The sequence below is a fragment of the Mus caroli genome, unplaced genomic scaffold (genome assembly GCF_978045245.1).
Source record: "Mus caroli unplaced genomic scaffold, Mus_caroli_1 scaffold_2, whole genome shotgun sequence".
Lineage (NCBI taxonomy): Eukaryota > Metazoa > Chordata > Mammalia > Rodentia > Muridae > Mus > Mus caroli.
In genome coordinates, this window is record NW_028227257.1 from 95389660 (window position 1) to 95404910 (window position 15251).

General features: G+C 45.3%; 1 protein-coding gene across 2 annotated transcripts in view; it reads left to right on the forward strand.

Moving 5' to 3' along the window:
- Positions 1-15251, forward strand: part of P2rx3 (purinergic receptor P2X 3) — a 40655-nt gene that overhangs the window by 13336 nt on the left and 12068 nt on the right. For both annotated transcript variants that reach the window (XM_021185567.3, XM_085834717.1), the window contains exons 5-8: positions 436-529; positions 784-861; positions 1507-1648; positions 2128-2264. In XM_021185567.3, the coding sequence (XP_021041226.1) occupies positions 436-529; positions 784-861; positions 1507-1648; positions 2128-2264 (451 nt within the window). The remainder of the gene's footprint in view (positions 1-435; positions 530-783; positions 862-1506; positions 1649-2127; positions 2265-15251) is intronic.

The following is a 15251-nucleotide window of genomic DNA, read 5'->3' on the forward strand; positions in this document are numbered from 1 at the left end:
TGGGTCCAACCTACTCTGTAGACTTAAGCCAATGTCACAGAGGTTTGCTGGGTGCCCAGACCCAGCTAGGGATGTGGAGGTGGCATGGTTACGGCCCCAGGAGTTTAGTCTGGGTACTACAGAGTGGTACACAGCAAGTAGTACTAACGAAACAGAGGACTATGGGAGGAGACCCAGGGGAGGGAGCAAGGTTATTTCAGAGAGGTGGCTTCAAAGCCCTCCTAGAAGTGGTCTGAAGATGGCAAGATGGAGCTTCACGAAAAGCACTCCAGGAAGAAGGGATAGCTCAGGGTCAGAGGCAAGGAAGAAGGGTTCTGGGCTATTTAGGACGAATGCAGCAGGTTAGCTTGCCTGGCTCATCTGCCAGGGTCCCTGGTGAGGAGGGGCATGGGGTTGGTAAGGGGCAGGATGCCACCTGTCAGCTTCACCCTCCAGGGATCCTCACTGGCCGCTGTGTGAACTACAGCTCTGTCCGTCGGACCTGTGAGATCCAGGGATGGTGCCCCACCGAGGTGGACACCGTGGAGATGTAAGGCTCTAAGCATCCCGAAGCTAATGGGAGGTTATGTGGGTCCCCAACTAGTGTTTTTTTCTTGGGGTAAGAATGTGATCTCAGTGTGCCATCTCCCCCGCTCTGCCTCTGCCTCTCACCCTCGATGCCTCAGGTCTGTGATCTTTCTATAAGATGCCTCCTTTCAAGAGGCACCTATAAAGAAAGATTCCTGAGAAAAGCCCCTGTCTCCCCTCTAATGGAGAGCTGAAGCCCCATTCCCCCCCTCCCAGGCCTATCATGATGGAAGCCGAGAACTTCACCATTTTCATCAAGAACAGCATCCGTTTCCCTCTCTTCAACTTTGAGAAGTGAGTCCTTGATTCTTCCCTTATTCACCCTGCTGTAGAGGTCACTCATGTTCTCTCCATCTCCCCATCTCCATGGAGCCCCTGTCCCTCAACAGACCTCGACCCCAGATATTCAATAGCCAATTTCTCTGCCAGTTTTCCTGCCATGGAGCTCTGAGCCCAAATGGGAGTTCTGCTTGGAGCAGGGGAAAGACAACGTAAACTGGCTGTGGACACCGAGGCCTCCTGCAGTTGGAGTGTCTGAAGTGTTTGTCACTTGTATTTCTTCCCATCTCAAACCCTCAAGTGGAAAGTTTTTTGTCTTACTTTGCTCCCACTGCCTCTCGACTCCTGCATTCAACAACTGTCTGGTAGTCATGTGTCCATCCTGTCAGGCACTGAAGAGATGCACCAAGTAATTAGGAGAGACTCTGGTCACTAAGAGGCCCAGCCTGGTAGTTTGGAGAATTAGCCACATTCATAGCCCTACTATGAGATGGAACATGATGGGGGTTAGGGGATATATGGGAAGTGACTGAGAGATGGTGCAGGTAGATGCCTCCCCCTGGATGTGGAGGGCCTGAAGCATCCAGAAGATGAGAGCATTTAGGCATTTCCATCTTTACTTTAATTCTGGGCCTAACTACTCTCCTCTTTCCATCCCAGGGGAAACCTCCTGCCTAACCTCACCGACAAGGACATAAAGAAGTGCCGCTTCCACCCTGAAAAGGCCCCATTTTGCCCCATCTTGAGGGTAGGGGACGTGGTTAAGTTTGCTGGGCAGGATTTTGCCAAGCTGGCCCGCACGGTGAGAACTTGTCCCTTCCCTGTGACCCCCTACCTTCCTACCTACCTGGAAAGCTCAGCCTTAGACTTCAGGGAAAGCCACTGGGATGCTGGGCAGGAACTGCAGCAAGACAATGCCACCTGGTGGAAGCACCCTAGACCTGCAGATCCCTGGATCCCAAATCCTATCCATCCATCCCCAGTGATCTTGCCTCTACCTCCCCTAACCTCAGTTGCCCATTCTCATCATTCCATTTCACCTCGGGAGAGGCCTTTGGTCTTGGAAAAGCACCACACCACAGGACAGTGAGCTGCAGTAGTGTTCGGAATTCTGTGTTGTATCGTGGGGACTTTAAAGCTCCAAGTTCTTCCACTTAAGGGAAGTCACTCTCTTCCCTCCCCACTGCCACCTCCTATCCAGAGAAGGGAAAGAATTCACTCATTGGAAACCCTCAGCCCTGACTTGGCACAGGGAGACCTCATATTTGGCCCTTTTTTCAGGGTGGAGTTCTGGGCATTAAGATCGGCTGGGTGTGTGATCTGGACAAGGCCTGGGACCAGTGCATCCCCAAATATTCCTTCACGAGGCTGGATGGAGTTTCTGAGAAAAGCAGTGTTTCCCCTGGCTACAACTTCAGGTAAACCCCACTCCTGAGCAGAAGTAGAGGGCACAGGCAGCCCCAAAGAAATTCATCTCAGGCAAAAGTGCACAATCGGAAGGAAACTCCTCATGTCCTTCTGCTGCCTGTCAGGCTTCAGTTCCAGCTTGCAAAGGACTTCTTGACAGCCATTCCTGGTGGGTGGGTTGTGCTATGAGGTTTGGATTCATGTCTTTAAAAATGATCCAACTAAGAAATCTGCTGAGGTCGGTCATTAGATCAGATGGCCAAGGTCATCTGGAGTAATTGATTCTGTAATTCTTTACCTGTTTTTAGCTACAGTGTGCTTCTTTTGTATCCAGACAGCCCACTCCCTGTGCTGTGCCTGAATTTTTAAGGCTCTTACTCCCAAAAAGTAATCACAGTATCTGGCCTTGTTTCTTTTTCCAAAATGGTAACTTGGCATTTCTTTCTAAAACCAGGAAATCCCACGATTCACAGACAGCAACTATCGATCACTAGTTCTTTAGGGATTTTCGGGCCGGGGGAAGCTTTTAAATATCATCTAATTGATACTCCATATGGCTCTGTGCCCTAAAGGATTTTTACTTTGGGAGCTTTTTCCATTAGGAAAAAGGGAAACCGGGGGGCGGGGGGGGGGGGAACTCTGGGTGAACTGTTTGGAATAGCTGAGCCCTTGAACAAGTCCTTGACCTCTTCCCTGTCCATGTCCCCATCTGTGAAATGCTAGTTCACATGCACATGCACATGCCAACACTCATGATGTGGCATATGTACAGAAGTCAAAGGGCAAACTTTGCTTGTTCTTTAAGGCAGGATCCCTCTTGGTCATTAGTGCATGTCAGGATAGCTGGCCTACACACTCCAAGTGATTCTCCTGCCTCTGCTCCCCAACACCTAGTAGGAACACACTGGGATGACAGATGCCTGTGCCACTGCATCTGGCTCTTGCACATGATGTGAACTCAGGTCACCAGGCTTATACACTGCACACTTTTGTCATGTGACTTATCTCCTCAGTCCATCCCTTAGTTTGTGAAAATCCCAAAACTTCTTAAAGATCCTGATTTAGTATACAATGTTATGAGCTAAAAAAGCTAAGAAGACTAAATAGGTAGTGGTGGGGCAAATACATAGAAGACTCCAGCCTGTGAGTTGATGCAACCACATTCCTGCTAGGTATTCCCACCTAAATAAACACTCCCTCACACATGGCTAGAAGTTTGTCTCCTAGGTCAATCTAAGTCCTGCCACATTGATAATAAAGATTAACAATCACCAGTCTTCACTTTGTCAACTTGACACCCAAGCATATTGTTTTTAATCATAGTATTTCACTCCTGATCTCTAAAATCTCATGTTCATTTTATAATACAAAATACATTTAGTTGATCTCTATAAGTCTTCAATATTTCAACAGTCCCAAAAATTCAGTAGCATAAATGGAGTTGTTGGAGTTTGTCAAAAGACCCTCACTCACAAAGACCACAGAGATTGCCATTGCTGAAAAACACATGAGGATTTTTATGATTCCAACATGTTGGGGACTCCCCTCTCAGCACGAAGGCCAGAGGAGAGACACTGAACAAAGAAAGAACACACTTTTTATACCTTTGTAAGGGGCAGATTTGAGCAACAGGGTTTTTATTGGTGTAGCAAGTAACCCTTTCAGGCATTGGTTGGTTTGAATAGTAACCCTTTGACCTAGTGACTCACTTTGCTTGCCCCCATGGTGGGTTATTATGATTTGCAACAAAGCAATAGTACATTTTGAACTTATGGGTCAGCTATTAACGTCACAGCTATTAACGTCACAGGGAATCCTAGCAAGGTCAGGGTGGTTTGTGGTCTTCCTCAGAATTCAGTGTGGGGCAGGGGGGGGGGGCAGAAAAGTCTTCTAAGAACTGTTATTTTTGTTATGGTTATTTCTCTGAGAACAGCTAATATTATTTTGGCAGCTGTAGTCTTAATCATTTTGACCGCGAAAACTATGTTTTTACATTTGTTTAGTCAGCCAGCTTTCTTATCTGGCTCTGCACTTGGCCTGCTAGTACAGTTTGGAATGTCCTTTTCGAAGGGGGAAGGTACTGGGTGGTCTTGATTCATTTTGGATATTACAGAGTCTCTTAAGAGACTTGGGACATCTCTTAGCCATGAGCCTCTATTTAAAAAAAAAAAAAAAAAGCCTACCACTCACCGGCTTCTCATATACAGTGGCATGAAAAAAAAATTCTCCTTCCAAAAAGTAAGATTGGGAATAAAGCAAGGAAAGACTATGCCAAAGTCAGACTAGATCACAGTAGGGCAACACCAAATTCTGTAGTCCTGTGTATGGCATCTGGGGCTCTTGGTGATGTTACCTTGGCTGCATCTGCCTTGGGTAGCTGCAGTGTCCTTGTTCTGGTGCCTACAGGACACATAGACTCTCTCTTGGGCTAGTTCTACTTCATGCCTGTAGTTTTTCTTAGAAAACATTCTCTATTCCTAGCACCTTCAATATCCTGGAGTCTCTATTGCAGCTTAGGCTTCACCTTCTCAGCTTCACGAAACAGCCTCTTAATGCTTCCTGACCTGACTCAACTACACATTGATTGACTATAAGTGGCCTCAGTAGCTTCTAGAACCTTCGTGCTAACCTTTGTGACTCCTTCATTTCTCTATCTTTCATGCCTGTAAAACTTAGTGCCACATATACATTGCCTCCAAGTTCTGCTGCCAGATCAAGATGTAGCATAGCCCTCTTAGACAACTGCTACAGCAACTTTTGTGGGCCTTTGAGGAAGACCCTGGGGAAACACTTCCCTATGTGGCCATTTGGGACAAAGAATACCTGTCCTCTGTTCTGGTGGTGGCATTCTTAATGCAGACTACGTCTTTTTCAAATGAATTTCCATTTCACCAGTTGGAGCTTTCTGTGAGTAAGTCTTGCCCTCAGGCTACCTTCCTAGTTGCTCTAGCACATGTTACCAATTTCTCTATAAGGGAATGGATTTCTTCAACAGCTAAAGCTGCTTTCTCTACACCTGCTTTGTCGTCAACTTTAAACTTGCTTATACTTCTCATCACACTGGACACTTCATGTTTTTCTACTGTACTTGCCTGTCCTCTTTCACTGTAGACCTAGTACCAAAGTGGTCCATTAAGCTCTTATTACATCATTTTAGGGCTTCTCTAGTCTTGAGCTCCAAATTCCTCCTGCAAACTAATCCCAAAGGCCTGCAAACCCACATGATTACATTTATCACAGGGTGACCCTGCTCCTGGTACCAACTTTTTTGCATTAATTACTTTTCTAAATTCTGTGACAAAATACCCAACAAAAGCAATTGAGGAAGACTTTATTTTGGTTCATGGCTTGAAGGCATAATTCACAATGACAAAGAAAGCATGGCCGGAGTGTGAAGTGACAGGCCACATGGCATCCTCAGTCAGGAAGCAGATGGAAGTGAATTCGGGTTCCACTTGATTCTCCTTTTTACTTGTTGGACACTGTAGCCTATGTAATGGTACTTACTGTCCAAACTCAGGATTGTTCTTTACTCCTCAGTTAAATCTCTTTGGAAAAGTCCTCAAAGACATGCCCATAAGTTGGTCTCCTGGGTGTTTTAGATCTACCCCAATTGACAATCAAGATTAACCATCACAATAACCCCCTTTCTTTTCCACTTTACTTCACAACTTTAAGAAATAATGGCTCATTCCATTAACTTTTACATTTGATACTTTAAGATATATATGTATGTTCTCTGAAAAGAAGAATTTTTAAAGACTGAAATTGCTTTCATAATCAACTCCAGAGTTTAAAAAACCATAGGAAACAACACATATTTTAAAGTAGGTTAAAAATACTGTTTGGCTCACTGGAAGAAATTGGCATATTTATTCAGTCAGTTCATCACACTGAGATCAATACAAAGGATATTTGTATGGTGGCTTAAAAATAGTGATATATTTTAATAAAATTCTCAATCTAAAATACAAATTTCCACACTTATAACTCCCCTTTGGCCATTAGAAGGTCTTCAGTCCTCCAGACGACTCATTTGACAGAATGCTTATGAATACCATGATGAAGCCAATTATGATGAAGAACCCAATTACTGGTACCATACAGGTTAGAGTAGGATCTTTCATTTGAAGAAGAGCTGCTTTGGAGTTCTGTATCTCCAGTTGATTATGCAATGACTATGCCCTAACTAGGCACAATAGGACCTGAGATACACTTAGTTCTAAATAAGCTTTGATTGAGGGTATAGATGTAGCTCAGTTGATAGAGTGGGTACCTACCATGAAAGAAGTCTAGAGTTCCATCCTCAACTCAAAACACACACACACACACACACACAACCAAAGCCAGGAATGGTGGCATGTGCCTGCAACCACAGCACTCAGAAAGTGGAAGAGAGATCAGTTTAAGGTCATCCTTGGCTATGTAGGGAGTCCAAGGTCAGCCTGAGCTATAGGAATCCCTGCCTCAAATAAAGAAATTAGGTTAGATAGTTTATTTGGGCAAGACTAGAAAGATGGTCTCTGAGGACTCTTTCAGTATAACACTCAGGATCTAAGGGAGCCACCTGAGAGGTATGGTCTCCTCTGAGGATCCCAAATAACTTACTCTCTTAGCAGAGGTGGATGTACAAAGGAGCAAAACTACCGAGTTGGACCCTGGGTAAAGTTCCCTGAGAGTTCAAAGGAGAGTACTGTCAGAAAACATCTGGCATCCATGCCTAACAGCACTCTGCCTAAGTGCTACCACATCCCTCCACCTGGGTCCACCACCACTCTCATACAGCAGTTGACACTCAAGGCCAAAGGCCACAGAGTCATCTTTCTGAATGTTCAGTTAAGAGAAGAGAGTACACATTGTGGTTTCAATAACACGGTGATCTTATGTTGTTAAGTCTCACAAAGCTACTTAACAGTAGGACTGACACTCATTACCCCAAGTGCATAGCATTCTGTAGGCTTTGGCCAGTTATTCCACACCCACTCTCGAAGGTAGATGCTACAATCCTTCCACTGTACTAATGAGAAAAGACTCGGGGCTCATTGCGTTCACTCACTGCCAGTGTAACACATGAAGTACATTTGAAGACCTGGATGTGAATAAATATTCTTGACTGATATCCACCACAACCAGGAAAGCTTAGAGACATTCACACTCGTTAATCCTCAGCGAGACATGCATAGCTGGTTGGTACCTTCTACTCTGATGAAAAACAAAGAACCCTAGTTCTAGGAAAGTGAAAATACCAGCAGATGCCAACGGCACAATTCACAGCCTGGCCTTTTGCCTCCCAAACAAGTTCATTTGTCTCTCTCTGCAACAGAGGCCAGACTCCTCACCACTCTATTGTTGCCATCCGCTCTGTAGAGAGTGAAATTATTCAGACTAGATTGGCCTTGCTCTAAGCAACACATATGATACCCAGGGGCAGCTAGAGACCTGCACCTCCATCGCTAATTACATCTGCAGCTCATTTCCATGCCCCCACCTCCCAACTTTCTGCAGCTCTTTGCTTGCAGAATCATTGATTTTGAGATTGTCTAAGTGTTAAAGATCCATTGGGCACATCTAGACAAAGCTGTCCCCTTTCAGAGAGAAAACAGGAGCTCTGAGGGAGAAGTGATTTGTCTGAGATTGTGAGAGCAACTTAGTATATATAGCCTTAGAGGTCATTCTATCCTTGCTCCCGCATCTGTCTTCCTAAGACATAATCCCAAGCACAAGGATACTTCATAAGGTCGCCTGTTTGTAATGAGCCAGGTCCAGTTACTGGCAAAGTAGCCTTGAGGATGCATCTCCCTTCAAATCCTTACCTAACGTGCTTGGTTCTATCCATCTATACTATCCATCTATATTAATTTTTGTATGTTCACTAAAGGCTTTTGTTCTTTCTCCACCTGCAATTTGGTGGAGAGAATTTTCACTCCTAGGTTTGCCTATTCCCCATAGGTAAATATTCTAATTATCCCTCAATATAATGTTTTCAAAGCTTTTTTCCAAGCATATTGAGAGTGCAGTTGCTAGTGTTGTCTGGATTTGTGGTGGACAAAGTGCAGCTGTATCTAAAAATAAAACCTAGCAGTTCAACAATGCAGATAAAAGACCCCCAGGAGGTGGCATCCTGTAGCTTAAACATAGGACTGAGAAGTGGGTCTTGCAGCTCAGGTAGACACTCAGTTCACCAGTACAGGGTTTTAAGATGGGATCCTTGTTGTAAGTGTGTGAGCACAGTGAGCTTGTGAGGGCATTAATGTGTTCGTTAGCCACTGAATGTGGCTAAGTCTGAGTGAGAGCAAGTCAGTGTGTGTGTGTGTGTGTGTGTGTGTGTGTGTGTGTGTAGGCACTGATGGTTTAATGACAGATTTATAACACTGTATCTATCAGGGATTCGGCAGGAAGCAGATGGCAGTTTCAAATTGGGTAATTTGAGGAGAGCTTAATAAAGGGGCTGATCTGAAAGTGTGGGCAGAGTGCAGGGAAATCACAGGGCCCAAAGATAGTAATAGGACATGGGTCTGCAGGGCAGAGGACAGAAGGCAGGGGCTGGAACTAAAGTCACACGGGCGTGTGAGGAGAGGGAAGCCCCGCCAGCATCCAAAACAGAGACAAAGCAGTGCACCAAGGCAGGGAGAAGCTTGAACCAGACGGCACATATGAGATCTAGTCCAAGTCCCTCTACTACCATGTGGAGGCTGCTAATCCCTTTATGCTGTTGCTCAAAGTGTGAACCATTGCCCAGTAAAAGAACAGGCACTCACAGACATAAGCAATTTTTTCTTAAAAGTCATTTTATCTACAAATACAGATTTTCTTTTCTTTAAGATTATTTATTTTATGAGTACACTGTAGCTGTCTTCAAACATGCCAGAAGAGGGCATCTGATCCTATTATAGATGCCTGTGAGCCATCTTGTGGTGCCTGGGAATTGAACTCAGGACCTCTGGAAGAGCAGCAGCCAGTTCTCTTAACCACTGAGCCATATCTCTGGCCCCCAAATATACATTTCCTTAAAAGATACTTTTTTTTTTAGACTAGAGACGTAGCTCAGTGGTAGACCACTTTCCTAGCATGCCCAAGGCAGTGGTTCTGAGGTCAGTCCCTAGCATGTCACTAAAAGATATTTGTCTGCAAATATAAGACTCACAGGAAGTAGTGACATGGGCCCCCTTTCTCTCATATAGTCCTGTTACCCTCACAGTAAGTTAGCATCCTAGATGGGGGCAGGTAGGTCCTTCCAGCTCCTTATACATTTCTACATATGCAACCTAAAATTCCATCTCTTCGAAGACCTCAAAAGCTCACCTCTGTTCCTTATGTTAAGAACTCTGAACGGTGAACCTGTGAAACCCTTTCTTTCACACCTGTGCTTCTAACCTCATTCACAGATCACCACACCCTCCCACGCAGAAAGGTTTTGAAACTTGTCAGAAATGACCCACCTTCACCAAGGCTCAAAGCCAGAGCCTTGGTCTGTATTCATTCCTTCTAACTTACCTTCAACTATTATGACTTGCCAACAACACACAAATGTAGTAACTGTAAGATTACAGTGCTGATTGGTAGGGGGAAAGCAGAAGCACTTTCTAAAACTCCTCCATCTTTAGTAAAGAATTTTAGTATGTTACTCAATCTTTTCTTTTTAATTCACTTTATATCCCGCTCACTTTCCCCCTCTCCGTCACCCCCTCCCACCTCCACCCTCCCTCCTCTTCTCCTCCAAGAGATTGGGTCCCCTTGGATATCCCTGCACCCTGTCACATCAAATCTTTGCAAGGCTAGGCACATCCTCTCCCACTGAGGCCCGGCAAGGCAGCCCGGCTAGAAGAACATATCCCATGGACAGGCAACAGCTTTGGGGATAGCCCTGGCTCCAGTTATTCAGGACCCACATGAAGACCAAGCTGCACATCTGCTATATATGTGCAGGCAATGATCCAGCCTGTGTAAGTTCTTTGGTCAGTAGTTCTGTCTCTGAGAACCCCAAGGGTCCAGGTTAGTTGACTCTGTTGGTTGTTCTGTGGAGTTCCTATCCTGTTTGGGGCCCACAATCCTTCCCTTATTCTTCCATAAGAGTCCCCAAGCTCCATCTACAAACAGAAGCACTTTTCATGATGTCTGATTTCTCAGTTCCCCTCTGAGAGTTCCTAAGACAGCATTGCTCCTAAAAGGCAGCTCAATTTTGGATTTCCTCTCTTGGTGTCTGGGACAAAAAAAAAAAAAAAAAAAAAAAAGGCCTGTTCATCTGCTAGCTGTTCCTCTCATGCTAGGTGTTTCCAGCAGGCGCTCTGTGTTTCCAGCAGCAGCTTTCGCGAAGTGCAGAGTTGGCCTGGTTCCGCTACCATATCACAGCATGCAGATCACTGAGCTCCTCGGCCAACTGACAGAGTCAGAGCTGAAGTGGGCCCTGGCGCTCATCACTTCTCTACAGTCTGCATTTCCCCTCCTTCCAAACGCCACAGGACATGTGTCTTTAAAGGCAGCCAGCCACTTCAGTCCTTTTCTCAGAAAACCAAACTGTGGGAAGGCCTCTTCCGTGGGGTATGTTTGCAGTCACCATGATCCTTTTCCCTCCTCACCATCCTGCGATAGCAATGAGAGAGCCAGTGGTCCTGGATGGTCCAAGCCCTTTCTAATGTGTGTGTCCATCCTGTCAGCACAGCAACTGATGTTGTTAGTAGAAAATAGGATCGAAAACTTGTTGAGTGCTGACCAAGGAACTAAGAGGGTTATCTTTTCACCTCTGAGGAACTCTGGGCCTCAGAGTCCCCTTTATCTAGCCAAGGCCACATACCTTATATAGTGCCAGAGAAGGTATTCAAAGACTGGGCCCCTGGCCTCACAACCTACACTTGCAGCTACAGATAACATAGCAGGACCAGTAAGGTTGCCTCCCACGCCCTGCTTGCCCATGTGGCCCAAACTAGCCTGCAGCTCATGTGACCCAGGCTAGCTAGCTTCTAACTCACAGTAATCCTCCTACCTTCCTGATGCCTAGATGACAGGTGTGGGCCGCTCCAGCCAGCTAGTAATGTGCTTTTAAAAATCAACAGCAGACTTTTTAAATGGCTGCTTTTGCAATTAATCAGGTCCCTAGACTCTTAAGTAAATAAACTTGGCTTCAGGCCTGTCTCTCAGGGGAGGAGTCCCAGCAGGCTCTAAGGATGTGGCCCCCGTCCCAGATGCAAAGAGACTGCCAGGCGATATTTTCCTATCGGTACAGAATCAACTGTAAAAGTGTATTTCAGCTGGCAAAATGACTTCCCAGCAGGCAAAGCTTTGCTGAGAACAGCACCTCCTTCACAGAGAAACCCAAATTCCAGGCCCAACTCTTCCCTCCCAAGTCAAACCCGGATCCCGAATGTTTGTTGCTGTTTTTCCTGCTGGTTTAACAGTTTTGAGTCCTGCTTTAGAAAGGAGTTTCCACTACTCTCTGGGAGGACAAATCATTTCTAAACAGATATATGAGTGCTTCCAAGGAATTTGTGCACCATGTTAAAAACCCTTCTCCATTCAGCAAACACTGCTGAATGTCAGCTCGGCATGGGGAAGCCCTTGTAATGGCTGGCACTACTCAAAGATAAATTTGTCTGCCTGCTTCCTTGCACAGGAGTGTTCAGGCCTCAGGGATGAAAACTCTTATGGATAATGATGAGATGACTTTGAAGGTCTCTTTCAGCTTCTAGTTCTATCACATGCTGAGCTTCATGGTGGACAGAGATTTGAAAGAGGCCAGTTCCTGTGATCAAGGGAATGATAAACCTGAACCCAAATAGCAAAATTGTTTATACATAAAAATGCAGGCAGCTTTCCTTAGCTGTGGGCTCTATATCTGTGGACACTATCAAATGTAGATCAAAGACATTTGAGGAAGCAATTATACCCACCCCAAAGAAGAGCTGGCTTTGTTTCCTTCTTATACCCTAAAAAATACAGAGGAACCACTATTTGCACAAAATGTACACTTTGTTAGGCATTCATTATAAGTTATCTAGGGAGGCTCTAACACAAGCAAAGCAAGGGGCACAGTTTATAGAGAAACACTATGCAATTTTATATAAAGGGCTTGAGCCTTATATAAAATGGGTTTTGGTGTCCACGGGGCTTCTAGAATCAACCTTTTGGAAATACTGAGAGATGACTAAGAATAATTAAGCTAAGAATAACTAAAACGAAGGGGGGGTAGCTCAGTTGTAGACTGTTTGCTTAGTATACACGAGGCCCTGGTTTCTGATGCCCAATCAAGAACAAAACCAGACATGGAGGTGCACACCTGTAATCTGAGCATTTGGGAGACTAAGGCAGGAGGACCCTAAGTTCAAGGTCATTCTCAGCTACATATTGACTTTGAGACCAGGCTGGACTACAGGAGACTAACAAAGCAAAAAGAAGAGTCAATACCTTTACACCTAGCACTCAGGATGCAGAGGCATGCAGAGCTATTTGAGCTGTGAGTCATCTCGGTCTACAGAGTGAGCTCCAGGCTAACTTGGACACGTTAGGCTATATAGTGAGACTCTGTTTTAATAATAATAGTTGTTGCCATCATCATGAAACAAAGGTGAACTAGTTAGAGCCCAGGATATGGATGGATTCCAGCCCAGGGAATAAGTGTGATTGAGAGCAAGTCTCATCTCCTCTGTAAACCTGTTTCTATTTCTATAAAATGGGCTGTAAAGACTCTGTAAACTCTGAGCGCCTAAATTAACACACATAGGTGTCTAGGGGCATGGCCAGGGAAGGGCTTTGGAAGCTGGGGCTGCTGAAGTGTGCACTGTTATTTATAGCCCTGCCACACTGGGATGGAGCTTCAACCCTGCCCCACAGAAGCACTTCTGACAAATGATTTATTACAGCAATTGACGTTTGTACTTACTCATCCTTTATCTGTCCCTGCTGATGGCACAAGGGAACACATGTAAAGCATCTCACTACTGTCAGGCCTCAGAATGGCTCAGTTTGGACCAGCGTCGAAATGTTTGGTCTGGTCACAGAACAGGTAGGTGTCTCTGTGAACGTCTCAGTAAGAAAGCACAGTCAGCCAGGGCTTGGGAAGAGATGTACACCTGAGGAACCAACACGGAAGCAGAGGCAGATAGATAGGAAAACTGGGAGCCATTACCACCCTAGATTTGTAGTCGTTGTGGGAGAAATGGGTGTCTAGATTTAAACGAGGATCCCTGGCATATGCAGCACACAGGCACAAACCGGCACAGCCAACATGGGACTGAGAAGCAGCACACTTGCCTTCTGGTCCCCAGCCAGTGCCCCTCATCAACCAAACCTCCAGACACCAGAGAGCAAGAGGGCAGTCCTCACAGAGCCAGAGACCCACTCTAGAGACAAGAGAGGAGTGCTTCACCTCAGCCTCCCGCCCGTGAGGTAGCCCTTCTAGGTAGGCCTGGTAGTGATGCTTCATCCCTGACAGCTCCAGGCTTGTCTCCTCTCTTCTTCCTCTTGCACTGGCAGCTGCGTGAGCACTGTCTCTCTTCTAGTACTTAAGCATCATCAAGTCAGAGCCATGGTGTGCTTTCCTTGATAGCTGTTGGAAGCACCTACTTAACAGGCTTCTTGCCTCGTGGATGGGACTGCAGTCAACTCCTTTTTGGTTTCCAGCTTAGGGAATTAATAGACTTGGCATTTGAGCAGCCTGAGTTCAGATCTCAACCATGCCCCTCACCTGAGAGTTGTGCCTTTCTGTAGCTTGCAAAATCAAAGATAGAGAGTCTGGGTGTTGTGATATACAGCCTGTAATCTCAGCACTTGGGCGGCAGAGGCGCGAAGGTTGCCACAAGAATCTTTGTTTACAGAGGGAGTTGCTGGTCAGCCAAGCTGCATAGAGAGACCCTGTACCAAAAGCAACCAAAGTAAAGGAAGGGAAAATAAAACAGGTTACACACACACACACACACACACACACACACACACCCTACTGAATCTGTTTAGTGTTGCTCTTACGTACATGTTTAGGAATGACAACTTAGGATTGAACCACATATCAAAGAACTAATTCCTGGAGAAAATTGATTCTTCCTCTCTCAGCAGCCACTGAGCCATTGATTACCTGTAGCTCTTCATCTAGGAGTGAGGCCTTGTGAAATCTCCCCCACTGACATGGCATGTCACTGATGTTGTCATCATGCAGGTCTTGTTTAGACAACTATATTGTTGTGATTTTGTGGATACTGCTTCCCAATTTGTCTAGAAAACACTATCTAACAGCAGGAGGTCCTCTGGCTCTTAAAATCTTTCCATGCCCCCCTCCTTCCATGATGTTCTCTGAGCCTTAGGTGTACAAAATGGCTGTGTTGTAGATGCATCAGTTGGGGCCGAGCACCCCACAGTCAGCCATTCTCTGCATTCTGACTAGTTGTGACTTCTGTAATGGTCCCCATCTGCTGAAAGAAGAATATGCATTGAGGAGAGATGAGAGCTAGTTTTATCTTTAAGTATAAGGATTAGATTTGTATTTAGAAAACAGTTAGGAGTTATACCAGCTTAGGAACGTGGCAGTTGTAGGTGCTTCTCTGAAACCTCACTAGTTCTGGGTAGTTGGCTAGATTTACAGTATGACGCACGATTTTTTTTTTTCCTGTTCAGCAAGCCTTAAGTCCAACTATAGACTGCTGTTGGTTAGCATCAAGCTATAAGTACCACTATTTCACTCTCAGGGATATCTTGCTATGCTGGTCATTGTTGTGATTCATAGGCATTACAGCTGGCTAGATCCTTTCTTCTTTGGCAGCTTGTATGACACCTTCAGATACTATACGAGCGAGGCTACAGGTCCAGAGGAGCTCTTCCAAGTCCTGTATATGAAGTGCACTAGGGTCTAACTTTCACACTCCAGTGTCTTCACACTAGAAAACACCAAGGGCAATGACAGGAGCCTCTTGGGCTCTCCTGATCTGCAACTTAAAGTGAGATTTCTCATACCTGGCTCAGGAATTTTTTTTAAGATTTATTAATTTATTATATGTAAGTACACTGTAGATGTCTTC